General features: G+C 55.4%; 2 protein-coding genes across 5 annotated transcripts in view; one reads left to right on the plus strand and one right to left on the minus strand.

The window, feature by feature from the left end:
- On the plus strand, positions 1-16,964 carry SART1 (spliceosome associated factor 1, recruiter of U4/U6.U5 tri-snRNP). Its single transcript, XM_016921273.3, has 20 exons — positions 1-450; positions 2,437-2,494; positions 2,878-2,933; positions 3,458-3,584; positions 3,708-3,813; positions 4,068-4,145; positions 4,253-4,352; positions 4,442-4,584; positions 4,716-4,922; positions 5,625-5,749; positions 5,837-5,952; positions 6,045-6,187; positions 14,279-14,452; positions 14,553-14,663; positions 14,911-14,998; positions 15,460-15,550; positions 15,661-15,796; positions 16,468-16,557; positions 16,661-16,782; positions 16,880-16,964. The coding sequence occupies exons 1-20, from the start codon at positions 138-140 to the stop codon at positions 16,896-16,898; spliced, it is 2,403 nt and encodes an 800-aa protein (XP_016776762.1). The 5' UTR covers positions 1-137; the 3' UTR covers positions 16,899-16,964.
- The window catches only part of EIF1AD (eukaryotic translation initiation factor 1A domain containing), a 25,408-nt gene continuing 22,909 nt past the window's right edge, over positions 14,662-17,160 (minus strand). For all 4 annotated transcript variants that reach the window (XR_010147257.1, XR_010147254.1, XR_010147258.1 and 1 more), the window contains one exon: positions 14,662-14,788. The gene's annotated coding sequence lies outside the window, so the exon portion shown is untranslated. The remainder of the gene's footprint in view (positions 14,789-17,160) is intronic.

Raw genomic sequence — 17,160 nt, forward strand, 5'->3', positions numbered from 1 at the left:
AGGCTCCAAGGCGAGCGACGGAAGCAGCCGCTCTTAGTTTCCGGCAACACGACAGCGGCTGCCGAGCGACCCGGAAGTATTCCCATTTTGCGTTGTCTGGGCTCGGCGGCAGCCGGGCTCGGACTGGACGTGCCACTATGGGGTCGTCCAAGAAGCATCGCGGAGAGAAGGAGGCGGCCGGGACGACGGCGGCGGCCGGCACCGGGGGTGCCACCGAGCAGCCGCCGCGGCACCGGGAACACAAAAAACACAAGCACCGGAGTGGCGGCAGTGGCGGTAGCGGTGGCGAACGACGGAAGCGGAGCCGGGAACGTGGGGGCGAGCGCGGGAGCGGGCGGCGCGGGGCCGAAGCTGAGGCCCGGAGCAGCACGCACGGGCGGGAGCGCAGCCAGGCAGAGCCCTCCGAGCGGCGCGTGAAGCGGGAGAAGCGCGATGACGGCTACGAGGCCGGTGAGGAGGCGGGGCCTGCGCAGGGGGCGGGTCGGGCAGGGGTCCCGGAACGCGTGGGTCTGGGTGTGCGCGCAGTGTCAGCGAAGCTCTTCAGGCCAGGAAACCCCCAAGCTGTCTACCAGCTCTATTAAATAGTCTTTCTACGGGATCCCTTGAGCCCAGGAGTTAGAGGCTGCAGTGAGCTGCGGTCCCGCCAGTGTACTCCAGCCTGGGCAACAAAGCGAGACTCTGTCTCAAAAAGAAAAAAGTCTTTCTACGGTTGTTTGGGATTAGAGGTTGACTTTCTCCACTTAGCTGCTTGAGGACAGAGGGCTTCTGTTTTCCTCAGTTGTCTGGTACAATCAGATTCTCAATAAATATGTTGAATGAGTGAATGAAGTAGTGTCAGCATATACAGAGGCAAGAAAAACCTGGTATTGGACGAATCGTGTAGGGCGCATGGTAGAGAAATGAGGAAGTAAGATAGACAGGGATGTGAACACAAAGGACCCTGTACTGTAGGCTCTGTTAAGAACTGTAGATTGTCTTGAGGATAGTAGGGAGCCATGGATGTGAGTTGAGGAGTGAGTTGCTCAGATCCGTATTTTGTAAACATCACTGGATTGAGAATTTAGTCAAAGGTAGTCAGGACTGGAGACCAGGAAACCAGGAGGGCTATAGGCCAGGGGAGGGCTGATGGTGGCCTGCACCAAGGCAGCAGCAGTGGGATTGAGAGAAGTGGACAGGTTGGAGAGGTGTTTTGGAGGAGGAATGAACAGAACTCAGCACTTGTATGAGGGTGGGAAGAAGGAATGGAGGATGACTCCTTGAATTTTGGCTTGAGCAGCCAGATAGGTAGTGGGTGTCATTTCTACTGAAATTGAGGAGTAGGGAAGAGAAGCAGATTTGGAGCGGGTGTGGGGGGAGATAGTTCACTTTTGGGGTTGTCAAGGTTGATGGTAATGGGGAAATCCAGAGTTTGGACTGGATAAAGCCATTGGGAGTCAGTATCTGGGTGGCCAGTGAAGCCCCTGAAAGACTGTGACATGAGAAGAGGGGGTCAGGACTAGAACCTGAGAAATGCCCTTATGTTAGTAGTAGGCAGAGAAAGATGTTAGCAAAAAAAGGAGACAGAGTAACCAAAAAGGCAGGAAAACCTTTGTGTCATGGGAACTTTGGGAAGAGTATTGTTAGAAGGAGGGAGTGATCAGCAGTCCCACATACCACAGGAGATCAAGCAAAACCAGAACCGAAAAGAACCCACTAGATTTAGAAACGAGGAGGCTGGTGACCTTGGGGAGCCTGGAGAGGTTGGGATCCACGGCCCAGGTGGAGAGAGAAGCCTTTAAGATAAAGGAGAAGGTAGGATGCGGGATGGGAATGCAGGAAAGGAAGAGTTGTTTTTTTGTTTTGTTTTGTTTTGTTTTTTTGAGACAAAGTCTTGCTCCATTGCCCAGGCTAGAGTGCAGTGGCACGATCTCAGCTCACTGCAAGCTCTGCCTCCTGGGTTCAAGCAATTCTCCTACCTCAGCCTCCTGAGTATCTGGGATTACAGGTGCGCACCACCGTGCCTGGCTAATTTTTATATTTTTAGTAGAGACGGGGTTTCACCATCTTGGCCAGGCTGGTCTTGAACTTCTGACCTCATGATCCATCTGCCTCGGCCTCCCAAAGTGCTGGGATTACAGGCATGACCCACCATACCCGGCCCAGACCTTGTCTCTTAAAAAAAATGAAAGAAAAAAGTAGAGGGCAGAGTGGTGACTACAGCAGTTTGGATGTCTTGGGTCAGGAAAGGAAGGTGCACAGAAGAGGCAGGGCTCTGAGACTGGACCCGGGCAGAGGAGCTGCTGGGGAGCTTGGGTGGAAGAAGCTGCTGTTTTCTGGTGTTTCAGCAGGCCCAGGTGCTGGTGAGGGGCCCTCATTTTTGATCCTGCAGCTGGAGCCAACGATGCTGGCTTCTTGGCCCTGTGTTCAGCTCCTGAGCCATGCTTCTTCTTGTTCCAGCTGCCAGCTCCAAAACTAGCTCAGGCGATGCCTCCTCACTCAGCATCGAGGAGACTAAGTGAGTACTGTCTCCCTTGTTTCTACTTTGTTTTTCTAAGAGAGGTGGCTCTGGGGCCAGCACGGGGGAGGCTTTCTCACATGAAAGTGTGCTAATCAGAGTTGGAAAGATTGTTTAAATCATCTTAGCCAACAGTTGACTTATAGAAGAGAAAACTAGAACCTAAGAGTAAAGTGGCATTCACTGGTTAGACGCAGACCAGGCTGGCGCCCATGTTTCCTGCTTTGGAGGCCAGGGCCCTTCCCAGTGTCCTAGGCTGCCTGGGGCAGACTCTGTGTTTGGGACCACTCACTCCCACCCTGTTTCTCCTCCTGTCTGTCTGGAAATGCACATGGCACCCTGTGTCTTTAATAGCCCCTAACACTTGTATCTCTTGTTGTCAGCAAACTCCGGGCAAAGTTGGGGCTGAAACCCTTGGAGGTTAATGCCATCAAGAAGGGTGAGTATGGGGCTGAGGATAGGGTTTGGGGGAAAGAGGCCATCTGAAGGGATCTTTGAAGAAGGTGGGGTTAGAGGGCAGGTTCAGCACTGTTTAGTGGTCTTACACATGCATATTTGCCGGAAGGCATGAGGTCCCTCCTTGCTGGTATAATGGGGATCTGGGGCTCCGCCTGCTCTCTGAGTTGGAGCTGTGGCCGTCGCATACTCACTCTGGCTGTGAGGAGTTGTTAGATGGACTGGAAGATGTGCACACTTGCTGCAGACTGCGCTGTGCGGGGGTGGGTTTCTTGTTTTTCTTTAAAGCACGATTTGAGGGGCTTTGGAAGCCACAGAGGGTCCTGTCGTGCTGCATGGGTTGGCCAGGAGTGTGGGGACGAAGTGGGAGCAGGGAGGTGAAGGATTGTTCCTTCCTGTCCTGACCCCTTCTGGCCCCCTGAGCTGGAAGGGGGCAGGGTGAGTGGCTCCCTCCTCTCCCCACCAGCCATGGGCGGGCATAGCCTCATGTCTGGGCCCCCCTTCCAGAGGCGGGCACCAAGGAGGAGCCCGTGACAGCTGATGTCATCAACCCTATGGCCTTGCGACAGCGAGAGGAGCTGCGGGAGAAGCTGGCGGCTGCCAAGGAGAAGCGCCTGCTGAACCAAAAGCTGGGGTGAGGGGTCCTGGCCAGGGCAGGCAAGGGAAGGGCTGGGGAGGCCACCATCCTTGGCTGCCTCTTGAGTGGGGTGGGGAGCAGGAGCTGGGCTCCTCGAGCATCACTTTCTCCCCTCTTCAGGAAGATAAAGACCCTAGGAGAGGATGACCCCTGGCTGGACGACACTGCAGCCTGGATCGAGAGGAGCCGGCAGCTGCAGAAGGAGAAGGACCTGGCAGAGAAGAGGGTGAGCACCTGGGCAGCATGGCGTGGTCGCCTAGTGCTTCTGGTGGCCTGACGGCACTGAGGCAGGGGCCGACCCCAGAGAGGTGAGACGGGGCTTGGAGAGGGGAAGGGCCGTGGTCAGTAGCATCCACTTTGGATTCTCAGCAGCTTTCCTGCAAGGCCTGCCCTTTTTGCACTCCGCTTGGTAGAGCCCTGAGTGTTTTCTGGTGATGCTGAGTGGCCTGAAGTCCTAGGTCACCCCTCCCTGTCCCGTAGGCCAAGTTACTGGAGGAGATGGACCAAGAGTTTGGTGTCAGCACTCTGGTGGAGGAGGAGTTCGGGCAGAGGCGGCAGGTGAGGCTGCAGCAGGGGTGGTACAGGGGGCACTGGTGGCCTCGCTACCGGAATCCCGAGGTTGGGTGCGTGGAGGGAGGTTCCTGACTCGCTGATTCTTCCCTTAGGACCTGTACAGTGCCCGGGACCTGCAGGGCCTCACCGTGGAGCATGCCATTGATTCCTTCCGAGAAGGGGAGACAATGATTCTCACCCTCAAGGACAAAGGTAATGCGAGCTGGGTGCCCTGGGTGGGGGCACAGCCTCTGCTGAGTTGCGGACAAGTGTGAATGGCCACTGCTCTGTGCTGCCCCCAGGCGTGCTGCAGGAGGAGGAGGACGTGCTGGTGAACGTGAACCTGGTGGATAAGGAGCGGGCAGAGAAAAATGTGGAGCTGCGGAAGAAGAAGCCTGACTACCTGCCCTATGCCGAGGACGAGAGCGTGGACGACCTGGCGCAGGCACGGCCTGGGCAGGCTGGGTGGCGGGGGCTGAGGTGTAGAATGTCGGGAATGGGGGCTCTGAGGAGGTGGTGGCTCAGTGGCTTTTCAGGAGCCAGCCTGGGTCCCAACCTGTACCTCTTGCCTTGCAGCAAAAACCTCGCTCTATCCTGTCCAAGTATGACGAAGAGCTTGAAGGGGAGCGGCCACATTCCTTCCGCTTGGAGCAGGGCGGCACGGCTGATGGCCTGCGGGAGCGGGAGCTGGAGGAGATCCGGGCCAAGCTGCGGCTGCAGGCTCAATCCCTGAGCACAGTGGGGCCCCGGCTGGCCTCCGAATACCTCACGCCTGAGGAGATGGTGAGCCCTCCCGTGCCTTATACTCGGGGTCACGATTCTCCCTCCCTCTGGGGCTCCTGCCCTGCCCGCAGGCACTGAGAAGACAGGGCGAGTATTTGTGTTCACAAAACGCTTGGCCTCGCGGGCGAGCACTAAATGGCAACCGGGGGAGGCACCAGGTGTGGATGGGTCAGGGCTGCTGAGCCAGATGGGCCCCAGTCTGTTTCGGCTCTGCCATGCTGCCAGCTCGTGCCTTGGATAAACCATTTAACTGTGAGCCTGGGGCACCCCATCTGGAATGGCAGTGACAGGAGCCGCCTCCTGAGGTTGCTGTGAGGATGAGTGACAGCGTGGGTGAGGGGTGACTGGAGAGGTGTGCGTGGATTCTGTCCACAGGGTGACTGTGTGAACGTGAGGTAGACAGCTGGTGCGGTAGGCGTCTTCCTCAGTGGGTAAGAGCAGGACTCTGGAGCCAGACTGCCCAGCTCTCCCACCTAGGAGCTGGGCAACCTTGGGGAAGGTACTTAACCTCTCTGTGCCCCAGTTTCCCTAGCTCACCAGTGGAATTGAGATAGTAACCACCCCACATGTTGCTCATGTGTGGGAAGCGCTCAGGACACTGGCTAGCACAGAGGAACACCAAAGAAGTGTTCACTCTCGAGGGCTTGTGGCGACCTGCCTTTCTGTGGCCCCCGCTCCATGTCTCGCCCCTCTTCCCTTAAGGTGACCTTTAAAAAGACCAAGCGGAGGGTGAAGAAAATCCGCAAGAAGGAGAAGGAGGTAGTAGTGCGGGCAGATGACTTGCTGCCTCTCGGGGACCAGACTCAGGATGGGGACTTTGGTTCCAGGTGGGCTTGGACACGGTGGTGGGGCGAGATGGCTGGGCTGGGGTGGCCTGGGGACCGGTGCTCACCAGAGAGGCCTCCTTCCCTCAGACTGCGGGGACGGGGTCGCCGCCGAGTGTCCGAGGTGGATGAGGAGAAGGAGCCTGTGCCTCAGCCCCTGCCGTCGGACGACACCCGAGTGGAGAACATGGACATCAGTGATGAGGGTGAGGGCCCGGCCAGGGGGTGGGAGGGGCAGGGACAGGAGCCGCGGGTTGGAGGAGATGGTCTGAGCAGGCATCCCCTGTGTTTCCCCCAGAGGAAGGTGGAGCTCCACCGCCGGGGTCCCCGCAGGTGCTGGAGGAGGACGAGGCGGAGCTGGAGCTGCAGAAGCAGCTGGAGAAGGGACGCCGGCTGCGACAGTTACAGCAGCTACAGCAGCTGCGAGACAGTGGCGAGAAGGTGAGGCTGGGCGTGGGCGGGCCTAGGGCTACCAGTGCGTCAGCAGTCACCTGTCCTCACGAGCACCTGTGTCATAGGCGACAGCCACATTCCTGTCTGAAGCCTCTTTTCCATTTGTTTTTTGTTTTCTGGGTGTTTTTTTTTTTTTTTTTTTTTTTGAGACAGAGTTTCACTCTGTCGCCCAGGCTGGAATGCAGTGGCGCAGCCTCAGCTCACTGCAACCTCCACCTCCCAGGTTCAAGTGATTCTTATTCCTCAGCCTCCTGAGTAGCTGGGATTACAGGCGCGCGCCACCAGACCCGGCTAATTTTTATATTTTTAGTAGAGACGGGGTTTCACCATGTTGGCCAGGCTGGTCTCCAACTCCTGACCTCATGATCTGCCTGCCTCTGCCTCCGAAAATGCTAAAATTACAGGTGTGTGCCACCGTGCCCAGCCCACTATTCTGTTTAAAGTCATGTTTTGCAAAAATTTTTAGATGCCTGCTTTAGTAGGGGATCCTTTCCTCGCCTCTCTCTTCTGTGCATGTTTGTTGAATGCCTGCTGTGAGTAGTGCATTGTTCTTGGGCTGAGAAGGTCATTGGTGAACAGGACAGCCATGGGGCCCTGGGCTCATGGAGCTGGCTTTCTAGAGTGTGTGGGGGAGAGCGTGGGGAGCAGCAGTGACTTTGTTAATGCAGGAACGGTAATTTCTGATGGTGGTGGGAGCTGGGCACTCAGTAAACCAAGATAACGTGCCGGGGGTTGGGATCTTAGATGGGAGAGTGCAGGGAAGACCTTTCCAAGGTACTAGTTCATCTGAGACTTGAGTCACACAGAGGAGCCAGCCTTGCGGGGGGTTAGGGGTGGCAGCAGGTGGACAGGCTGGCATTTAGGCAGTAGACCAACCAGCAGGTGTCTCAGGAGAAGCGACCTTAGAGTGCCTGAGGGCCAGGGAGGCTGGAGCAGAGCAGAGAGTGAGGGGTGGCGTGAGCTGAGATGGAGAGGTAGGGGGCCAACGCAGGGGGAGCCTTGACCCCATGGTTGTCGCTGCCCCACAGGCACAGTGGGCCGGGCACTGCTCACATGTTCTGTGTTTGTTGATTCATTCCATCCTCCCAGCAACACCCTATGAGGAAGGTTCTGTCATCTCCATCATTCCAGAGGCCACACTTTTAGCCCTACCCCACACTTCTCACCTAGGAAGAAGCCAAGAAAGCGTGTCCAGGAGAGGGAGCAAGGGAGGGAAGCTTCTGATACTACTGGGAGGCAAAGTGGGGACAGTTGCAGTGGATTCAGGACCCGGAGGACAGGGGAGTTGAAGAAGTGAGGGCTGAACCCGGGACGGAGGCCAGGCTTACTGTTGAAGGGCTGGAGAGGACGTATTTGAGGTTTAAGGACATATGGTCTCTGTTAGGCACCTTGGATGCTGTGCTGTTATAGGGAAAACAGCCAAGACAGTCTGTAAGTGAGTGGGCGTGGCTGGGTTCCAGTAATACTTTATTTCTAAGAACAGGTGTTGGGACATAGTTTGCCCGGCTAAAAAGGAACAGAGAAATGGGGCAATAGGCTGACAGGGCTGTTTTACGACTGAAATGAACATAAGGGTTTCTAGCCCCGTGGATCTCAGCCTGCCTGCACATTAGACTCACCTAGGAGGTTGTTTTTGTTGTTGTTTTAAGAAACAAGGTCTCGCTCGGTTGCCCAGGCTGGAGTGCAGTAGTGCAATCATAGTTCACTGCAGGCTTGAACTCCTGGGCTCAAGGGATCCTCCTGCCTCAGGCTCTCAAGTAGCTGAGACTACAGGCATGCGCCTGTGGGTCTCAGTGTGTTGCCCGGGCTGGTCTCAAATTCCTGAGCTCAAACGATCCTCTCGCTTCCACCTCCCAAAGTGCTGGGGTTACAGGCATGAGCCACCAGGCCTGGTGTAGCCTAGAAAGTTTTTGTTGTTGTTTGAGACGGAGTCTCGCTCTGTCACCAGGCTGGAGTGCAGTGGCGCGATCTCGGCTCACTGCAACCTCCACGTCCCGGGCTCAAGCAATTCTCCTGCCTCAGCCTCCTGAGTAGCTGGAACTACAGGTGCATGCCAGCACGCCCAGCTGATTTTTGTATTTTTTAGAAGAAACAGGGTTTCACCGTGTTGGTCAGGCTGGTCTCAAACTCCTCACCTTGTGATCCACCCTCCTCAGCCTCCCAAAGTGCTGGAATTAGAGGCATGAACCACCACACCCGGCCACTTAGAAGGTTTTTTAAACATATGAGCCACACCCCACACACTGTGCAGGCAAAAAAGTGGAAAGCCTATCACAGTGAACACCTTTGTCCTCTAGAGTCAGTAATTATAAACATTGTTACAGTTCTTTTCTTTCTCTTCTTTTTTTCCTGACCACTGGGAGTTGCAGATATCATGACACTGCATCCTTAACGACTTCAGCAGGCATCTGGCGAAATCAGGGCCTTCTCCCGCATAGCCACACTGCCCTAACAAGCCCATAAATGCTGTAAAACAGCAGCTCGCATGTCAACATTTTCAGTTATCCCCCAAAATGTCTTTTTAGTTTTTTGTTGTAAGCAGCATCCAATCAAGTTTCCCACCCGCAAAGGAGCCTTTTCTGACTACCGGAGATTCTAGAGTATGTGGGAGACACATTTATGACGGAAGAAGAAAAAGATCTCGGCAGGCGGTGCTGGGGCCTAGAGTGCAAGTGGAAGGTGGGCTTGAGTGAAGCCAGCTCGTGTCGTCATTTATTTCGGGAGGGAAGGTGGGGAGGGCACAGCAGCTGTGGGTGACCTTGTTTAGGGGAAGTCAAGGCAGCCCATGGCCGATTGTTCTGGTGTTTTCCAGTGAAGAGGTGGCAGAGGTGGTGGTGCAAAGAGACGGGAGATGCTGTTCTGGAGAGTGGAGAGCAGATACACCCCGGGAGAAGAGCAGGCCTGCCAGTGGCAGTGTGGATGGTGGGATTCATGAGCTGAGGAGGGGGATGGTGGGATTCATGAACTGAGGAGGGGGATGGTGGGATTCAGGAGCTGAGGAGGGGGATGGTGGGATTCATGAGCTGAGGAGGGATGGTGGGATTCATGAGCTGCTGAGGAGGGGGATGGTGGGATTCAGGAGCTGCTGAGGAGGGGGATGGTGGGATTCAGGAGCTGCTGAGGAGGGGGATGGTGGGATTCATGAGCTGCTGAGGAGGGGGATGGTGGGATTCATGAGCTGCCGAGGAGGGGGATGGTGGGATTCATGAGCTGCTGAGGAGGGGGATGGTGGGATTCATGAGCTGCTGAGGAGGGGGATGGTGGGATTCATGAGCTGCTGAGGAGGGGGATGGTGGGATTCATGAGCTGCTGAGGAGGGGGATGGTGGGATTCATGAGCTGAGGAGGGGGATGGTGGGATTCATGAGCTGAGGAGGGGGATGGTGGGATTCATGAGCTGCTGAGGAGGGGGATGGTGGGATTCATGAACTGAGGAGGGGGATGGTGGGATTCATGAGCTGAGGAGGGGGATGGTGGGATTCATGAGCTGCTGAGGAGGGGGATGGTGGGATTCATGAGCTGAGGAGGGGGATGGTGGGATTCATGAGCTGCTGAGGAGGGGGATGGTGGGATTCATGAGCTGCTGAGGAGGGGGATGGTGGGATTCATGAGCTGAGGAGGGGGATGGTGGGATTCATGAGCTGCTGAGGAGGGGGATGGTAGGATTAATGCCCCGAAGCAGTGGATGGTGGGATTGAGGATTGGGTTTTCTAGGGAGGAGGGACAAGGCAGTTAAGGGTTTCACAAAGGAGAGGTTCTGTTGATTTCCCCCTGAGTCTAAACTGGGTAACGAGGGACATAACAGAGAATGATGGGTGTGAGGACAGGGCCTGGAGTCGTGATGTGGTTGAAGAATTACTGGATTGAAGTTAATACAGTCAATGAGCTAGAAAGAAAGGCTGGAGAGGACAGAAAGGATCCTTGGAATTGAGGGGTTGTTTTGTTTTGTGATAGTGTCTCACTTTGTCACCCATGCTGGGGTGCAGTGGCTCTATCTCAGCTCACTGCAATTTGCACCTCCTAAAGGTGCTCTGTCCACATGCAGTCATTGGGGGTTAGGGCTTCCCGATATGAATTTAGGGGGTACACAATTCCTAGATAGGACAATATATTGTCAAGATGTCCATCTCATGTAGTTCATTTCTAGGTTAAATGCAACTCCAGTAAAAATCCCAATAGGGATTATTTTGGAAGCTGGAAAACTGATTCTGAAATTGGATAAAGTAGGGGCATTGTGGCAGTGTGGGATTGCATAAGGATAGACTAACAGAACAGAGAGACCAGACAGCGGGGCCCCGAGACAGAATTGTGTCCCAGTGGGAAGAGTCGCTCGTCAGTGCAGCGAGTGGGCGTGGGACAGTCAGTTATCTATTTGGGGAAAAAATGAAATTGGGTTTGTACCTCACACCTTGCAGATAGATTAAGAACTTCAAAGTAAAAACTTCACATTTCGGAATCAAATTAAGGAAATTACATTTATAACTTTTTGGTAGAAAAGATCTTTTAAGTTGTCAGCATAGCCAAGGCAGGAGAATTGCTTGAGGCCAGGAATTTGAGACCAGCCTGGGGCAACACAGCAAGACCACCCCCCAACCAACCCCATCTCTAAAAATGTTTTTTTAATTAGCTGGGCATGGTGGCATGTGTCTGAAGCCTCAGCTACGCCGGAGGCTAAGGCAGGAGGATTGCTTGAATCTAGGAGTTCGAGGTTATAGTCAGCTATGATAGACTATAGCTGACTATATCACAGATAGCTATGATAGCCTGGGTGATAGAACAAGATCCTGTCTCAAAAAAAAAAAAAAAAACAAGAAACCCACAGGTTCCATGGGTGAGTTTCTTCAAGAAACCATGAAGAAAAAGGTGAACATGTAACTACATAGAAATTGAGAACGTGGCCGGGCGCGATGGCTCACGCCTGTAATCCCAGCACTTTGGAAGGCCAAGGCGGGCAGATCACGAGGTCAGGAGATGAGACCATCCTGGCCAACACAGTGAAACCCTGTCTCTACTAAAAAAAATACAAAAAAATTAACCAGACGTGGTGGCGGGCACCTGTAGTCCCAGCTACTAGGGAGGCTGAGGCAGGAGAATGGTGTGAACCCAGGAGGTGGAGCTTGCAGTGAGCCGAGATCGCGCCACTGCACTCCAGCCTGGGTGACAGAGCGAGACTCCGTCTCAAAAAAAAAAAAAAAAAAAAGAAATTGAGAACGTAAGTTTTTTGTTTTTTGTTTTTTTACAAAACATACCATGAAGAATATAAAAAGGCAGACCAAAAAGAGAAGGTATTTGCCCATATATACCACCAAGAATGGGTTGGTGTCAAGAGTATACAAACAGACAAAACAAATCAACACAACAGAAAAATAGGCGAAAGATGTAGATAAGACAGGCAGTTCACAGAAGAGAAAGCCTAACTCACCAGGAAAATACCCGGTGAATCCAGTTTCAGGAGGGATCACAGAAAGGTGAACCAAAACAGTGAGGCACCTGCCACCTGCCAACAATTCCGCAGAAAGGTCCAAGCCTGACAGTAGCGAGTAGGAGTAAAGGACATGGAGCGGCCAGAGTCCTCAGCCACGCTACTCATAGCCATGGGCAGGAGTCTAATCAGTTGAGAGGGAATGTGTGCGTGCCCGGGGCCCACCCCACACCTCTCCCGAGTGTGCCCATGTGCACCAGGAGACATTGTCAGTGGGCCTGCAGCCGCAGTACTTGGGACAAAAAAAGTCCATCCTCAGTGGGCTAGAGAGCCAGATCAAGGAGCATCCAGCTCACGGGCTGTGATTCCATAGTGGAAACTGATGAGCTACAGCCATGTGCATCAGGGTTACTCTCAGGGGCACAGATTTTTTTACAAAACAAATCACAGAAGAGTCATACAGTGTGACTCAGGTTATAGAATAATTAATACACAACAAAATAACTGTTCAGGGGCAGGTCCTTATGTGCCAAAGCCATGAAGACAAGCCGGTGAGTCATGACCATGGATGGGGAGGGGACACTCAGGTCTGGGCAGGGCATTAGTGATGCTGCCCCAGCCCCAGGGAGAGGGACATGGGTGTGTGTTTAGTTACTGTTTTAAAAACTATATCAGCGGCTGGGTGCGGTGGCTCACACCTGTAATATCAGCACTTTGGGAGGCCTAGGCAGGTGGATCACAAGATCAGGAGATTGAGACCATCCTGGCTAACATGGTGAAACCCCCTCTCTACTAAAAATACAAAAAAAAAAAAAAAAAAAATTAGCCGAGCATGGTGGTGCATGCCCGTAATCCCAGCTACTCAGGAGGCTGAGGCAGGAGAATCACTTGAACCCGAGAGGTGGAGGTTGCAGTGAGCCAAGATCGTGCCACTTCACTCCAGCCTGGCCAACAGTGAGACTCTGTCTCAAAAAAAAAAAAAAAAAAAAAAAAAAAACCATATCAGCCGGGTGTGGTGGTTCACACCTATAGTCCCAGCACTTTGGGAGGCCGAGGTGAGTGGATCACTTGAAGTTGGTTTCGGGACCAGCCTGGGCAACATGGTGAAACCCTGTCTCTACTAAAAATACAAAAATTAGCTGGTTGTGGAGGCATGCACCTGTAGTCCCAGCTACTCGGGAGGCTGAGGCAGGAGAATGGTGTGAACCCAGGAGGCGGAGCTTGCAGTGAGCTGAGATCGCGCCACTGCACTCCAGCCTGGGCGACAAAGTGAGACTCTGTCTCAAAAAGAAATAAAAATTAAAAAACAAACAAACAAATGTTCCTGGATGTCCTGGAAGACTTTTTTTTTTTTTTTTTTTTTTTTTTTTTTTTTTTTTTTTGAGACAGGGTATTGCTCTGTTGCCCAGGCTTGAGTGCAGTGGCAAGATCACGGCTCACCATAGCCTCAGCCTCCAGGCTCAAGCAATACACCCACCCCAGCCTCCCAAGTAGCTGAGACTACAGGCATACACCACCATGCCTGGTTGATCTTTGTATTTTTTGTAGAGACTGTGCTTCACCTTATTGTCCAGGCTGGTCTCGAACTCCTGGGCTCAAGTGATCCTCCAGCCTCGGCCTCCCAAAGTGCTAGGATTATAGATGTGAGCAACCACCCGGCCCCTGGAAGAATTTTTTTTTTTTTTTTTTTTTTTTTCGAGACGGGGTTTCACTCTTGCCCACTCTTTTGAGTGCAGTGGTGTGATCTTGGCAGCCTTGATCTCCCAAGCTCAAGCAGTCCTCCCACCTCAGCCTCCCCAGTAGCTGGGACTATGGGCGTGTGTGACCACAATGTCTAATTTTTATGTTTTTTGTAGAGATGGGATTTGGGTATGTTGCCCAGGCTGGTCTCGATCTCCGGAACTCAAGCAATCCACCCGCCTCAGAAGATATTTTTTAAAAAATGAATGTAATATAAAATGAAAGAGGGGTGCAGAAGTGGACATAGTGACTCGAACCTTCACTGAGGAGTGAGGACTTTGCTGTCTGGGCTGCAGGGTTGAGGGAGAAGTTTTTTAAAGAGGGGAGATGGTAATCATTGTGTGTGGCTGGGCATCTGCGACAGGAGGGAAAGCAGAGGGTGCTGGTGGCCGTGTGGGGGTCGCTGGATTCAGTGCTGGCAGCATGAGTGAGTTCTCTTCCCATGTCACGGAACCTGCTTTCTTGGTGAAGCAGGAAGCGAGAAGCTGGGCTGTGGGAAGTCAAGCGTGGGCCACCTCACCACCCTGCGGGTTCTAGAAGTGCTGTCTAGAGTCCTGAAACCGGAGTTTGTCGGGGGAGGGGCGGGTGGCAGGAGGGAGCCTGGAGGAAGGAGTTTGAGGCTGAGGTAGTGTGCGAGGGGCTTTGGAGGGGGATTGGCACAGGCCTGGTCAGGAAGGCCCTGTAGGATGTTGGGTATTCATTCAAAGGGCATCCAAACCCATTGATGGGTTTGGAGCAGAAGAGTGACCCCAGTGAAAGAGGTGCAGAGTGGAGTTAGGAGGCAGATAGCAGCTGGGCCTGCATGGGCTGTGGGCGTGGCCTGTCTGGCTGCTGCCAGGGAGGACCCTTAGGTTCCTGGGTCTCAATGGCATCACCCCAGAAACTGCTGGGTTTGCCCACAGCTGCTCCCTCCCCCAGGTGGTGGAGATTGTGAAGAAGCTGGAGTCTCGGCAGCGGGGCTGGGAGGAGGATGAGGATCCCGAGCGGAAGGGGGCCATCGTGTTCAACGCCACGTCCGAGTTCTGCCGCACCTTGGGGGAGATCCCCACCTACGGGCTGGCTGGCAATCGCGAGGAGCAGGAGGAGCTCATGGTGCGTCTGGGGCGGCCCCGCCCTCTGCTTCCCTCGGCTGGGTGGGCTGGCTGGGTGGGCTGGCTGGGGCCGGGGCCGACCCTGGTCTTTTATGCCCCAGGACTTTGAACGGGATGAGGAGCGCTCAGCCAACGGTGGCTCCGAATCTGACGGGGAGGAGAACATCGGCTGGAGCACGGTGAACCTGGACGAGGAGAAGCAGCAGCAGGATGTGAGGGCCGCGCCGCTGGGGGGTGGGCGTTTGGGGGCGCTCAAGCTGGAGATGAGCACCGGGCTCGGTGTCTAGAGCCTCAGCCTCCTCATCCAGAGTGGGCTCTGCAGACCTCCCACGGCGATCTGAGGAGTAAATGAGGAAATTAAATGTTGTGGAGGGCTGGTGCCTGGCAGGTGGTGACCAGTGGGTGGGGCTGAGAAGAGCCGGTATGGCCTGCTAACCACCCCCGCCATGTGTCCCGTAGTTCTCTGCTTCCTCCACCACCATCCTGGACGAGGAACCGATCGTGAATAGGGGGCTGGCAGCTGCCCTGCTCCTGTGTCAGAACAAAGGTAGGGAGCTCAGGGCAGCCATGACTTGGGTGGGCTTGGGTGCTGCTGCAGGTGCAGGCAGGGCCCCCTCCGGTCCCCTCTGCTGCCCCTTTCTCTCAGTCCCAATGCTGGAGCCAGCTGCCCGGCCCAGAGCCACTCCTTCCCCTCCACTGTGGCATCTGTCCGTCTGCTCTGCCTTTGAGGCTCCACACCTGCTTGGGGAAGGAGAGGGGAGTTGAAACTGTTCCAGCTGTGGCACAGAGAGCCCTGGTGTTAGGACCCCAGCTCTGCCATTTCCCTGGCCAGTGACCCTTGGCAAGGGGCTCATTTCTGCATCTTTGCTTTGCCTGTAGAACAGGCCTGATGGCTTTCCAGAGGCAAGGAAAGGGAGATGCCCCCACAGGGCCTGCTCTGCCTTCTCAGGCGGCCCTGGAGCTGTGGCTCTCGAGGGGTTGGGAGTCTCACAACCCCTCCATCCCTAGGGCTGCTGGAGACCACAGTGCAGAAGGTGGCCCGGGTGAAGGCCCCCAACAAGTCGCTGCCCTCAGCCGTGTACTGCATCGAGGATAAGATGTGAGTGTGGTGGGGCCTGTGCAGGGCTGAGGGGCCTGTGCCAGCTCGGAGCTTCGGGACCACAGCAGGCGGCAGCTCCTCACACTAAGGCCTCCTCTGTCTCGGGCCAGGGCCATCGATGACAAGTACAGCCGGAGGGAGGAATACCGAGGCTTCACACAGGACTTCAAGGAGAAGGACGGCTACAAACCCGACGTTAAGATCGAATACGTGGATGAGACGGGCCGGAAACTCACACCCAAGGAGGTGAGCAGGGCCTTTTGCAGGCGGAGGCCCGGCCTGCCACAGGGAGGCCAAGCCCAGGGCCATGCAATGCCCCAGGGTCCTGGCTCCACCAGCCTCTGGCTGGGGGCCTGATGAATGCCACGGATGGGGAGGGGGCCCTCAGGGCCGAGGAGGGCTGTGCCTCAGTTTGTCTCTAGTGGGCACAGCAGTCTCTTCGCAAGCCTGGCAGGAGGGTCAGACAGGCACTCGGGACCTCTGCCCTCCTGTCCTCACCTGCGTGAGCCCTTCACTGGCTTTCCTGGCCCGCAGGGCCATTCCAGCGTCCAGGCCCTTCCAGCACTCTCGCAGGCCGCCCGACCCTCCTGCCCTACCACTCAGCTGCCCCCTTGCTCTCTGGGGTTTGTCTCCCTCCAGCCCCAGCGTCCAGGCCCAGCCCCTGCGTGGCAGGTCTCCAGGTTCCCCATGCTCTGCCCCCATGGCAGCGCATCCACTAGCCAAGCTGGTCTCCCGGCCTCTGCTGGGGCCCTGCAGGGTGCCAGCGTCTGTGCTCTTTTCCCATCTCCTTCCCACTGCACCCCAGGCCTGGCATTGGGGTCAATCAACACCCGCCCTGTTATTATACACCTTGTGGGCACAGGTGGCTCCGGCCCCACCCAGGGCCCTGCATCTCCTCTCATGCCCCGCGTCCCCAGGCTTTCCGGCAGCTGTCGCACCGCTTCCATGGCAAGGGCTCAGGCAAGATGAAGACAGAGCGGCGGATGAAGAAGCTGGACGAGGAGGCGGTGGGTGCCCTTGGGGACATGGGGGGCCCTGTGCCTGCCGGGGCAGGGGTGGCTGGTGTGTGGGGCCTGCTGCAGCCCTTTCTGAGTGGCCCCGACCCCTCAGCTCCTGAAGAAGATGAGCTCCAGCGACACGCCCCTGGGCACCGTGGCCCTGCTCCAGGAGAAGCAGAAGGCTCAGAAGACCCCCTACATCGTGCTCAGCGGCAGCGGCAAGAGCATGAACGCGTGAGTGGCTCGAGGCTGATGGGGTAGGGTGTGGTGGGGAGGGGTGACGTGGCCTGTGCCCGCCTCTGCAGCCTCACGCCCCTGTTCTTCTCTGCAGGAACACCATCACCAAGTGACAGCGCCCTCCCGCCCCGGCCCTGCCTCAACCTTCATATTAAATAAAGCTCCCTCCTTATTTTTTCCTCCCTGGTCGTGGTACAGATTCCAGGGTTGGATCTTTGGTTGGGTGTGGCACAGAGTCTGGCTCCTGCTAGGTGAGACCTGGCCATCAAATGACACAAACAACTAAACGATGGAAGAGAGAGCGAGCCCGGGTCCTGTAAGGCTCCTTCCTTCTCCCCTGGCTGTCGGTCACACCTCTGCAGGGCCGGCTCTCTG

This window comes from Pan troglodytes, chromosome 9 (genome assembly GCF_028858775.2).
Source record: "Pan troglodytes isolate AG18354 chromosome 9, NHGRI_mPanTro3-v2.0_pri, whole genome shotgun sequence".
NCBI lineage: Eukaryota > Metazoa > Chordata > Mammalia > Primates > Hominidae > Pan > Pan troglodytes.